General features: G+C 36.9%; 1 protein-coding gene and 1 long non-coding RNA gene across 7 annotated transcripts in view; one reads left to right on the top strand and one right to left on the bottom strand.

Annotated features, from left to right (window-relative positions):
• Positions 1-2,041: 2,041 nt before the first annotated feature.
• On the bottom strand, positions 2,042-8,959 carry LOC147758236 (uncharacterized). Its single transcript, XR_015319632.1, has 2 exons — positions 8,444-8,959; positions 2,042-2,887 (listed from the first exon to the last, which is right to left on the bottom strand). It is a non-coding gene; the product is annotated as an uncharacterized LOC147758236 (long non-coding RNA).
• Positions 7,009-13,588, top strand: part of Snm1 (DNA cross-link repair protein snm1) — an 11,904-nt gene continuing 5,324 nt past the window's right edge. For 2 of the 6 annotated variants that reach the window (XM_022799404.2, XM_022799413.2), the window contains exons 1-2: positions 7,045-7,602; positions 8,186-8,331. Coding sequence is in view for 4 of the 6 variants with exons in the window: in XM_086978198.1 (XP_086834324.1) it covers positions 7,024-7,038; positions 8,186-8,331; positions 10,383-11,724 (1,503 nt within the window). In the remaining 2 variants the exon portion in view is untranslated. The other 4 variants (XM_086978198.1, XM_022799435.2, XM_022799426.2 and 1 more) reach the window with 4 other exon arrangements.

Genomic DNA, 13,588 nt, shown 5'->3' with positions numbered 1-13,588 from the left:
CTACATGCATTAATTAGTCTAAGGAAGTGAATGCGTTCATTGCGAGCGTTGAAATGAGCGTCGATTCAATAAGATGTATAACGATTTTGCACTCAAAAACCACTACGGAATTTCCAACATTGTGAGATATGCTGCTTCGTCTATCAAGTGATTTCGTTTGTCACCGTTTGACTCAAGGTCCTACTCAAGGTTGAATTTTTAATACGGTAAAGAATAGTCATGTTGATGTTTGCTTCATTTGATGTTTTTCGATTGTCTATGGAAGCCAGAATCTTTAAACTGTACTCGGTGAAAACAAAAAGAGGCTTATTTAACTTAGGTGATTTCAAACGAATCCGAACAGTTGGATTTTGAAGTTGGTTCCCTGGGTCGCAGATGTTATTTTGAACTTATGAATGAAGTTAATTTTGAATGATCGTGCTACAGCAATTTCGGGTCGTTTCGGCGGCCCTTGAGCTCACTTCCGAACTTGACGAGGGTGATTCGACTTATATTCGACAGTATTACAATACAACGGGGGTATAATGTTCGATGTTAATAAAACTCGTCTGAAGATACCAGAGGAACTTCGGGAGCTCACTTAGGTCGTACGGGACAAGCCGCTTCTAATGGTCAAAACCATCCACAAAATTTCGGTTTGAGAATCCCTTATTACTTTTAAAGGATTTCTAATATAGCCCCTACAGTCTGACAAGCCGTCATGAGTAGGAGTTAACCCTTAGTTTGCTTTTTTCGAGAAGTGGCAATACGGAACTTTTGTATGTAGTTCTGACTATGGCTGGAGCGGTAAATATTTTCAGATGATTTTGTGTCGACTCAACGAGGTGTGCATGCGGGTGTCTCGCTAATCCCACGACTCTAATTGGATTTCGATCAGCGATAGTCAACTGGTGTTCCGTATAAATCATTGTGTTGATTCGCGCATTCGAGTACGAACTACCTGGAAAAGAAAGTTCACTCAATAGTCTGCTTAAAATAATGGTGTATATTCTTCGCTCAGCAGCATTGTATCTCGTATTGTCATATAGTAAGACTAGGCCAAGCTTTGATTAAGCTTTCTTCTATATCTCTTTTAATGGAGCAAAGAATAGTACTGGTGAATTAATTTAGCCTGCGTGAGGGGAGTCCTGAACAGTTAAGGACGTGACCAAATCATCCCATTCACAATACAGAAACGCATGCTGCCTTTAAATTTTGTGTTAACTCTTCTAAATATGTTCGCATATAACAGATGATCTGCGAAATGAATGCCTTGATCGCCGATCGCTGCTTCTAGCATTAATAAAAACTTTTTTATTATGAGAATTCAGCCAGCTATAAATCACGTGAACGCAAATCTCTTACTCCTTTGGAAGGTGCTCAGCAATGTCTTCTTCGGTGTTTTACGCAAGCTTAGAAGAACAAGTTTAACAAGACGCACATACAGCATGCACGTTAGTCGGAGATCAGGATCAAGCAGGACCACGTTGGTTGTGTATCGATACATCTAAATACAAGCTTTATTGAAAAGGCCTTTTATGCCTGCATGGCAGGAGACAATAATGCTAAATTGCCTATATTTTTCAGGTTGGTTTCGGCCAAGGCAACGTATAATAATACTAATTTTTCAGGTCTAACTCGTCAAGCAAGGAGATTGAAGACTGCTATACTTATAGAATAGTCTTTAAACATGCTGTTGTTCGATCTCAAAATTAGCATGAAACGGCCATGATGAACGAACGAACTGCTATCTACTTGATTTGAAACATAATAGCAGATAGAAAAGGTATTTTAGATCTTAACTGATAGTACCTGATTAAGGGAGGAGCAGTTCCCATGCGCTAATTAGATGGGAACCATCCCAGTGGGAGTTGTTGCTACTCAACAGCGTACCCGTTGGTGAGGCCGTGAAGTCGCTGAAGGAATAAAATATCCAATGTCCACCGCACATTATAGCGATCATCGTCGACAAAATAATCCAGAACGCCGCCAAGGTACAAAATATCGGATGTTTCTACGAAACATTTGAGTAAATCGTAATCTAATGAAACGTAAAACGAAGGTAGTCTACGCCGTTTTCAATGTATTCGGCATTATTTTATTGACTGATTATTTTATTAGTAAGACATTTGATACCATTCCAGATTGATGGTTACATTTGCACTATGTATTATACCGTATGGCTGTGTGAGAAAGTCCCTCTTACTCGCTGATTTTGCTTCAGATTCAGACATTTCGGCGTGGAAATGAAGCTTTAGCGATATTGGCTTCCCGACAATACTATTTTCCTGAGGATGTTCTAGCCTTAGCAAAAGCTTTCAAACTGAATTTTGCCCCAGTTGAACTGGGTGACGCTCTACTTCGTGTAGGTGTCGACTCAGCGAAATGCAAGCGTGAACGTGAAGTACGATTGCCGTTTACGAAAAATCGCTTATTGCGCAGACTTCCCACGTTTCATCTTTTCCAGTATAAAATTGCCCACCATGATGATGGGTCCGTGAAGAGCCTTTGTTACCGCCAAACACTTAGTGTCATTGAAGTTAGTATTAAGTTGCACATGCTTGCAGCTCGTTTCAGTTGTGTAAGAAAAAAACAAACAGTTATAAACGATCTATTGATTTTACTGAACTAGAAGCAGCTTTTGTGTGTAAAATTACTTTATATTACGTTCTATTATCGTCCCCTTTCAGTAATTGCTGATTCCAATGTATTTAGATCATGGGATCGACACGTTTTTCGATAAGCGTTGGAGAGCCGTCGTCTCCTTCCCTTGTAACTGATGGATGCATTAGGCAGTAGCGGAGTTCCTGCAACAATGAACTTCCTCAGTCAAGGGATTCTTATCGATAAGGATCCCTACAAGCTGTCGTACAGTTCATTGCTGATAGTTAAGTTTTTTTATAGACGCCTGAAATGTACATATGGAAAAAGTTGGCAATCAAATTTAGGTAGATGCTCCACTTAATAAGACCATTCAACAGCTTTAACAGCAATTAAAGGTGATCATGTCAAAATAGTTGAAGTCAAAAAACGCTTCCTGAAAATCCTTCATCGACCTGAAGCAGTGGCTGATATACTAAAAGGCCTTTAAACAGCTACAGTTCGTGGCATTTATGGAAAATCAGACCGCACTTAGAGGAGAAATTTATTTTGATGCAGATTTGGGTCCAATCAGATGAGACGCCGCTTATATGAATCAGACCTCTGGAGACGTCTTGACTGGCTCTGCAAATTGGTTATTTTTTTTAGTCAGATATTTTTGAATACTCGTCTTCTTTCTGTGTTCGGTCAGCTGGTTTTTTAGGTTGTTGTAATGAGTTTGATGGGATGTCTAGCGTCAGCATCGAGCATAAAAACTCAAAATGTCTAGATTAGGTCATTGGGCTCTTAAATAGAGAAATCCGAAATTTGCTTGCGTCAAAAAAATTCTAATTCTAGTCCACAGTCCTCTAAATTAATTTTTTTTGTTCCAGTAAACTAAACTCAACGCTGGCTTTCTCCCGTCGAATATAATAATTCCTTATAAATATAATGGCATGGTTGTTTTAGTTTTTCGGTGAAGACGAGCTCCAGCTCGTCTACGAATCTACACCCAAGGCCGTCCCGGTTCAATGTTATTTGTCGTTGAAGTTAACAATCGCCGCCTTTCGTGCAGCGCCAATGAACTTCATTTACTGGTACTTAATGGAAAGCTTGGTCCACTTCGCATCGTAGAGTTGTTCAGTAAGTAGGTACAACTGTAAACTAGTAAATTTTGCAATACTAGATAATCAATGATAGTCACAGTCGGATATTTCTCCGAATATATGTAAACAGTAGAAAAGGCGTGTATATCTGTTCATTATAATATATAGCTAATCTTTTAAAAACTTTATTCGTAACTTATGTTATTGTGACCAAACAGAAGAACGAACGTTCATTACGAGCGATTTTTATACAGCAAAAGGGCGACAAATCATTAGTCTCATCTAAATTATTCAAGTGAGGAGAGCTTTTTTACAATGCCCCTTTATGGCAAATGTCATCCAAAGAGCTTAAGGATAAGTTTTCCAAGATTTTGGGCTTGCACTATTCTAGATTTGCGAACGGATGCAGTTGTATTGCATCATGGATGAATAAAGCGACAAACATATCTTCTAATTGCTTATAAAATTTCTTAATTTTATAAATAGGTTAAGTACTCGGAGCACACCCGAAATGCTGATTGACGGTGGATAAACCTAATGAATGAACATATAATCATGCAACAGTTGAAACATGACTGATTTCTGTGGGGCGAAAATACACAGCGTGACTTGAAGTTTAGGACCGGTCCTGCCTACGGCAACACATTTAGAAGGCAAGAGCTGAAATGCCAAACAAGAGTGTCATTTCTACGGAGGACAGCTTTTGATAGATGTAAAATAGCATTACTACATGTAAACGAAAGGACGCGGAACCACGTCAGCCCCAAGGGCCGTACCTCATTATATCTAACACGTCAGTCGGTGGCTCAGTTGCTCTAACAGCGAACAAAGATTTAACTTTTAAAGTAAGTTAAGTCTTTGTTTTGCGTATTATTCCTACACATGGTAGGGTGTCTACAACATAGTTAAGTGCATTGGTTTATAATTTTAGGGCTGAAATATCACTGAAAAGCAGTTAATTCATTCATTATGTTAACTAAATATACAGGTTGGAAAATTTCTTCATGGTCTACTCATGTCTGATAAATCTTATTACAGTGATACAATGATCTGCAGTATAAAAAAAATGAACCTACATTTTCGATAGAAACAGCAAGTTATTAGATAATAATAATCTGAGATATTCCTATTGTTTTAACCGACTTTAAAAAATTAATTTACGAAAAACTAGCATCAGGTTCCGCCTTTTTTGATTTGTAAACAGATTACAAACGCAAGTTGGCCGGCTGAGGGATTTATCTAGCATCATCTAAGATACAAAAGCATACATACATATATGTACATGTTGCCTATGCTCGAAATGATAACATACTCTTAGCCTCTATGTATGCATTTGTTTAGCAGCAATGAACACTTTTTTGATATTATCTTGGGCAACCCTCAATTCTTCCTCTGCGGTTTTTTGTAGGTTTGAGGAGCTTCGTAAATTCTTGAAACACCGCAGTATAACTAATCCTACGTACACAATCATCCCCTGGTATTTATTAAAAGTAGCAGCATCTGGTGATATTCTGCACCATTCATTTGTTCTTGTCATATTAAGCCACGATGGAAAAGCGGTTATCGAGACAAAAAGAACTTATGCATTACTTGCCCATAGGTCAAATTCATTTGGTTAACATTCTCTGAATAAGCAAATGCAAAAGTTAACAATAAACAAAAGAAGACTTTTTCGGTAAACGTTATCTAAGCAGGGTCCGTGAAGGCCATCAACATGAACTACAAAATCCATAAGGTTTACCCGAAGAGCTCTGGGAAGGCTGCTATCTCTGCTTAGTGCGGCTAAAAATAGGGAAAAAAATCCTTTGGATTCTGATAATTGATTCTTCTTCGCTTATCAGTAATTTGCAGAACAGAAGAGATGAATATATGTATAATAACAGGCTAACTAGAAAGAACGAAGATTAGATTATAATCTAAAATAAAAGTAATAAAGTTTAAAATAAAAGTAATAATTACGAACACGGTTTTACCTCTCACTCGTAGATATAATGTCAAATTACTACTCGCTTTTTCGTCAGCATACCGCGTTTTTGTCTAGCCACGGAAGCCGTTTACTGATAGAGTACAAGTCTAATATTCAGCGTCGTGGCTGTATTACAGTAGTCAATAGTGATAAGCGAGGATTAACCCATACCGCTAAATATACTCAAATGAGAAAACGATCTGCTTAAAAACTTATTATGAATTATTGCAGTTCCTTTAATTCAGACCTAAGATGAGTCGCTTTGAAGATGAGTGAAGTTTTTACAAACGTTCACTATATTTACTACTTTATTACGACAAAAAGTTAAAGCTACTCAGGACCACAAAAAAATTGTACTGTTTATGGCACAAAACGCGTCATCGGAAGAAACATGGTAAACATTTCGATATGAAAGATGCTCCTCGGAGTAGATGACAATTACGAAGAAAGTTGATGACATTATTGCAAACACACGTGATGCAACCATGACATCGCCAAGGAACTAAACATTGACTACCAACGAGTTTAAATCATTTAAAGAAAATAGGCTATAAAAAAAGAGTCAATTTTTGGGTGTTACACGGTTAGACGCAAAAGGATTTATTCGGTCGGTTTTCCGTCTGCGAAACTTTACAGGAATGTGACGGAATCGGGCCATTTCTCTAGAGGTTGAGCATGGATAATGAAAAAAAAAACAATAAGATACAGAAATAATGTGCAAACAAAAAGATAAGCTCTACAACCCGCAGCAAAACTGACGGTAGAGAAGAAAGTCTTCGGTTAGATGGAATTTGTACGCGATGAGCAAGATACGGCAAATAACGAATTCGTTTTAATTTGAAAAAAAAAACGATTTGCATTCAATTAAGCATTACTTTGCTACGGAAAATCGCCAAAGCCAGGACGATTCTGCGCAAAACTCATCATTTCTAATGTCTTAGCATCTTCAGTTAATTTCATCAACAACTTTACTTGCTTTTTTAATTTTTCCGCCAGTATCCGAGCTATGGCCACAATCACAGTCATTTGCCGCTGTTCAAGTAAAAATAAAATTCAGAAGCAGAATTGCTTATAAGAATGGATTTCTTGAGAACTTGAGAGAATGAGAAGTTGGGCGACCAAAAAATGAAATTATTATTGTAATTTGCTATATAAAAAAAGATCACAGGTTAGCAGAAGTTTTTCCACAAAGCGGACACTTCAAATTAAGCAACGTACTCGTTCCATTTTGCTATCTGTACATGGAAGTCATTTTAACATCTTAATATTTGCTACGGCAGCATAATTAAGTTAATTAATGAGTGCCCTGAGCCCCAGATCTGCAGGCTAGTAGCTAAAAATCACAGGCATCATTGCTATTGGGAGAGAGCAGTATGCTTATGTTTAAGGCTGATGCTATATGAAGTGGTACGTCGGCTGCGAGCCACTGGTGTCCCGTGACTGGTGTTTCAGTGTTAGGAAAACACAACTCTAGATGACACCTCCAGTGAATAAAAAGCAAATGGATTACAAACTGTTACCTTAATAAACTCATTTTAGGGACTGGTTACACATTTGGATTTACATCTGGATTATATGATGACAGGGGATTAAGGATGTTTCAAACCAGCTGATATGCCTATATATATCTACTTATATATTTACTTTAAAGTATACATAGATGTGATATTGTGCAAAAACTGATTGGCAGTTTACTGTTTGAACTCATATGAATTGAAGTTTCACAGTGAAATTATAACGAGTGTGCAAACTTGAGCCTGTTACCACACTTAAGCGAACAGAAGTACACTGTTTGCATTGGGAAAAAATTATACCAAAAGAGCATTTCTAGCATGAATTCAAATTTGAGTTTGACCACAACTATAAGAAAGATTATCAATAAATAAAAGCGTTTTGTCACACTTTTGTTAGGCCCATTCAGTCAACATAGCTATCGGTTCGCCAAAACCAAAAGCCAGAAAACAAGTCCAGGTATTCATCGTCAAGTAAATCTATTACCATTGAAGCCAATATCAATTATGTAGAGATGACAAGTCAAACCATTAAATCGATGTTCGTTGGTAAAGCTCGGATTAAAAGATATGCATGTATTATTTAGCACGGAGACGTACCAGCAAGCAATGCACAATATTTACTCAGTGAACTATTTGTTTTGAGTATTCTTTTTCAAGTATATCTGTATTCCAACAATTTTAAGCTAAGCTTGTTTAAGATGTGAACCGCTTTTTAAGGAAACTGGACGCTCCTGCATTATCCTAACCAAATTTAACTGCTTAGACATTTGACTAGAACTATGAGGGTCTCACCCACTAAGCCCAAAATTTCGTATAGTTGGACCTTCCTTTTATACTATAACCCCAAACCAGAAGTGTGGACGTAATCCTAGCTAAATAAGCGTACATTGATATGTTGCACTATAATATAAATTAAAGCCAATTCCATCTGAATTATAATTTAATAAGCTCGATTGATATACACTGAGTCAGCCAACATCGAAAAACCCGTTGCTGTCTTTAAGCATTATACCTAACCACGCAAATCCTATTCATTTCAGAACTTTGACTATCTGATGATTTCCGATCTATTTTTGGACAAGATGTCAACATTTCCAGGAAGGATTCCCGAGCTTCCAGGAATCATGATTGACAAACTAGAGGCAGATGCTAGCCTGAACGCTTTCTTCATTTCACATGACCATGCGTTAGTATCCTTTCATGTAAAGTGACTAAAGCTTATACACAAAGGGAATATAAGCTAATTTCGCTATAATTCACATAACAATTGGTGCCGTCACAGAGGAGGAAATACATACCCGTTTCTTTAGCAAACACTTTATGACGCTAAGCTGGCCTCACTACAATTAATTCCTTTCTGAGCAAACGTCAGTTTAAGACACTTATGTCATTGGTTCATATAGCTGCACAAAATGAGCCTACCTGGGCCTGAGGTGGGTCCGTGTTTGCCATCAGTAAGCCCAGTACCTTAACAAGGTTATAAGAAAAATGATTTTCTTTCCAGGAAGGCCGTGATTACGGCTAGAAGAGACAATAATGTCTAATAATCTACCGCAAGTCAAATATAATTATATGTCTTATATGTCATAAATTGACATGAAGCTCAGCTCTGCAGTATAAGGTCAAATTTTGAATGACCAAAGTACTGACACATTTACGAAATTACATTGTGTCCGGGAATTGAGGAATAACAGTAATAATATGCGCATCGTTCTTCAGGCTAATTTAACTACACTGCAACTGGTTAACTATCGTGGTTTACACGGTTCTCGTACAAATAGGCATCCATGGTAAATTCTGATGCGTATTCCTAGCTATCCTCGATGTAGCGCGTATGTCGACAACATTGTTGTGTTTGAACGTTGCGTTGTGCCACTGAAGTCGTCAAAATTTCTTCCAACCACATACGGCACGTCGTTGACAACCTCATGTGATATAATGTTTGCGAAAATACGATACGTTAGTTTAACTTGACATATAGAAACATATGTGCATTACCACCACGCAGAATCGCGCTATGAGGCCATCTCGTTCTTTTGATTTCCTTGTGAAAATAGTATCTACGGCGTCCGGTTTCATGTACGGTCAAAAATAAAATGGTTCATATAGCTCTACCCCACCCTGGCTCTTATAGCCCCCAGAGTAGTCATGTCCTGTAACTCAATCTAGCTACTATTCGAAAACGTAACCTGATTTTAGTTTGTTTTTCAAAAGTTTTCTTTGTTTTTCAACAAAATTGGCTGCAAAAACTACTAAACAGCCCCATATAGTCTCTCTCTTCCTCTCCCCTTTCTCTAGATATATGAACAGTGGTTAATTGTGAGCTATATTGAACAAGCATAAGCGCCAGAAATTAAATTTCGGCATATATAAAAAAGTATATATAAACATAGGATACGTTCAAAATTTGTTTAGATACTGTCTTAGAAACGAAGTATAAGAAGAAATCAAAACTTAGTCTGGCCGCCCTGTGTATACACCAATGCGGAAAAATTTTGAAATGATTGCATTGATTTTAATAGTTTTCAGTGGGTCGCTTTAGTTCAAAAGGAAAACTCTAAAATGAAAATCTCAGAATAAGAAATCTCACTTTCATCTTTACAAGTTTAAAAAGCATTCTTAAAGACTTACATTGGATGCACTACTAGGTAACACTGCCACGATACTGCAATACATCATGTTTGTAAGATAGAGAGAAATCGTATTAATGGATTGTCATTATTAATAAATGCAAATTTATTAATAAATAAAGCAACGACAAAGCAAAGCACGATAATCTGCGTCGATCTGCGTCATAGGGAAACAAAGAAATGCGAGCAAGTTCTTTCGATGCTATGTTGATAGGCTGTGTGTAGTGTGACTTGGCTTTAATTACCCTTTTTTTGTAATATTGATTATTTTATGATAATTTTTCAGCTCCATATATTCATGTTGCTAAAATAATTGAACTGTTTGTTGATACACGCTTTGAGTAAAAGCCCAAAAATACTATTACACCACCAACCATAACGTCAATAATGAAATATGTTACGGTTAATTTGGTGGAATTATGAAGCAGTGTATACTGCTTTGCGCCGCCTTAAGAAGGAAAGAAATCACGATATCTCATTGTTTTTCAATGAAATGGGACTACTGTTCTTCATACTTAACTTCCCTATAGCGTATTATTTTTACCTTAATATACATTTTTCTTAACGTAATATTTTTCCGCATCAATTTCCTTTCATATTATTTTAGCGATCACAAACGAGGCATAACGGACCCAAATTTTCAAGAATTCATGAAGTGCAAAACTTCTCAGCGAAAGATCTACGTGTCACCGATTACGGCTCAGATGCTACTCAATCGTGAGGAGCTGACGTTTCTTCATGAGTTCATCATTGCGCTTGAGCTGGATACACCTCACGAAATTCGCATTCGGACGTCTTGTTCAGCTGTTCTATCACAATCTGACAGCCCACTCGTTGGTCGAAACTTTTCGATCAATGAGTCCGAAACGATTGAGTATACGCTTACCGTGACATTGACTTCTGCCGAACATATCATGGGCTCAGTGATGTTCTTATTCGAAAAAACTATTGAACCAAAAGTTGCAAATCCACTGTTCCGATGCCTCTACACAGGTGACTTCCGTTTAACAATTGATGAGATACGGTCCAAGAGGTGTCTTCAAGATCGAAGCCGTAGCGGTGTCCCATGTGCAAAAGTTTTTGACGCTGTATACTTCGACTCAACGTGGTGCACACCTCGTAACCTGTGGTCCATTCCCCGACGAGAGGATGTTCTCGAGGAGCTTGGTCCCATCGTTAAACGCCATTTGGCTGCTAAGGCGGAAAATATTGTTTGCCTGTACACCAACTATAATATAGGATACGAGAACCTTCTGAGATGGTTGGCCAACTTCTCTGAATCGAAAATTCATGTTAACGAGAGTAGGTTGATGCTTTATAGAGGCTTTCCGGGAATACAGGATATTTTCACTACCAATACCGACTGCCGTGTACATTTCTGTCAGGAGGGACCACCTCAAACGTATAGAAGCTGCGAGCGTGTAAGACATGGTTTTAAAACTACAGTGTTACGTCTAAAGGCTTCGTATATGTGGTTCATTAAAGCGTGTTATATTAATGCTGAAACTAGTACTTGCATGAGGAACCCGCGCTTTCCAAATGAATACAATGTGTGCTGGTCAACGCATTCGAGTCTTGAGGAAATAATGGACTTACTTGACTATTTAAATCCTTCCCGGGCTTGCCCAAACGTTGTGGATAAGAGAACTAACGAAACGGAGATTTTAGATTTGCTCCGCAGACGAGCTACAACGCCCAAAGCATGGCACCCCAATCATCCGCTCGACTCGTTTGAGCCACCTCAGCTACGAATACAAGCGATTTTTCCAAAAAAATTATCACCAAAGAAATTTATGCTCGACTCCTCTGTCAGGCGAGATATGTCTTCAAGTTCAGACGAAGATTCACCTGAGGAAACTTTGGAAGAGCGGTTACGGAAAAAGGGCAGACTGGCTGTAACTCCTAAACCGCGAAAAACTATCACTTTGGATCATTTACGACCCAGTTAGTTTTATGCTTTAATCATTTAAAATTATTTGTGTGACAATATATAAGGTGTTCTCAGTCGACTGATGATCTTTTATATTGTGAAGAGGCTATTTTATTCTGCAATCGCTGTTTTTTCATAAAACTGCAATTTAAAATTTGTTTTTATATTCCTTCATCTACATAGAAGCAAAAATAGTATTGATTGTTGGTAATTATTGCAATGAATAGTAATGAATAATTATTGATTACCATCATCTGCCGTAAACACTATTATTTAGTGTTAGTAAATGTTTATTCACTGTTTATATTAGAGGTTTTAAAAAGCACAAAATGGTAACTTTTTCAGTATTATAAATTTTTGAACCTTCATTCAGCTTTATCGTAGATATTTACTTTATTTCTTAACAAACAAGACATGTACAATCTACTGTTTAAGATGTACTCGGAATGTTATAGATACAAAACGAATGTCTCTAAATAATACATAGAAAGCCTTTAAGGGGTTTTTATAGAATTGCGGTATGTCACTAGTGGTGTTCGGAAAAACGGGGATTTTTATGTACTTAGAAAGTGATGCGGAACCTACATGAGAACTTATAATATTGGAGCGCTCTAATGAATATATTTGCCGTAGATATCTTAAGGACTTACGCGTGACGATTTTATCAAATAGGTATGCCATTTTCAAATAAAAGCAGTGAATCCGGTGGAAGTAATTTGCTCTTAACACGGACAAAAAGCCATGTCGTTTCTCATTGACAGTTTTACCAACTCTTGAGTATAGGGGCCTCAAAAATGGGTTGTGACTCATTTACGCACGGTATTTTTATGATTAAGTGTAATGTAATTCTGTTTTAGGGAAAAGAAGCTTTATCTTTGTTATAACATAGTATAAATCAGTAATATATGGTGAGTGTCTTTTAAATCGAAGCACTTTGTAAATATTATATTTCCCTATTATAACAGACAAATCCGTATCAGCTATCTGTGTATGGCAGAAAGAAGACAAAGCTGCAGTAGTAGTCAAACATATAAGAATATACCTAAGAGGTATACAAGTCAAGCGTTGCTCTAAAATTCTGACGAGAACGGGTACATATAATCTCTACTAATTATACCACAGTACAACATGAGGGATACATCTCAAATATTGTGTTGTACAACGATTTATTTCAAGTTTGCTACACCGAATGATCGCGTTACAATGTCAATGCAACCTAAGTCTCGAGACGTTATGAAATAACCATTGAAGCCATTAACGGATAAGCTATCTATGTTGTATCACTACATATTGAATAGGCTACTCACCCTTAGATGTGTTAAACAAGAATAATAAGTTTAAGTGATAATCCATTAATTCTTTAAAAATCGACTATTGACATATAAAATTCGCGGAGACATTTAATGATTTACCGGAAGCGATTAGTCGAGTTATTAGGTGTTATGATATATGTTAACTCGTGGGTATTCTCGATTAAGATTTAACCATATGAAACGTGTGCCAATGACATAAAACTGTTCCATTAAAAGAGTAGATTAAAAATTATATAATAATATTATTCAAATAAGTTTTCTCATCTACGTATATGTGACTATATTATATATACATTGTATGTAGAAGGTAAAAATGTCATCATTAATATTTGAAATTGAATATATGAAAAAAATGTAATAGACTGAAATATTCATTTCAGTAGTCATTTTCATAATATGTTTTCCCTCTATTGATCTATTTTATCATATTACCTAAAAGTTCGATATATAAATGGTAGGCAAAATTTTAAACAAACCATAAAGATCCAAAGGAATATTGGTTGCTGAGCTTTATGGAATGATGGGCGTTTTTTCTTGACTGATTTTAACCAGTGCTTAAATAAAAATCAC

This window comes from Varroa destructor, unplaced genomic scaffold (genome assembly GCF_002443255.2).
Source record: "Varroa destructor unplaced genomic scaffold, Vdes_3.0 BEIS01000001.1, whole genome shotgun sequence".
NCBI lineage: Eukaryota > Metazoa > Arthropoda > Arachnida > Mesostigmata > Varroidae > Varroa > Varroa destructor.
The sequence above is the reverse complement of the archived record's forward strand: the minus strand, read 5'-3'. Positions and strand labels throughout refer to the sequence as shown.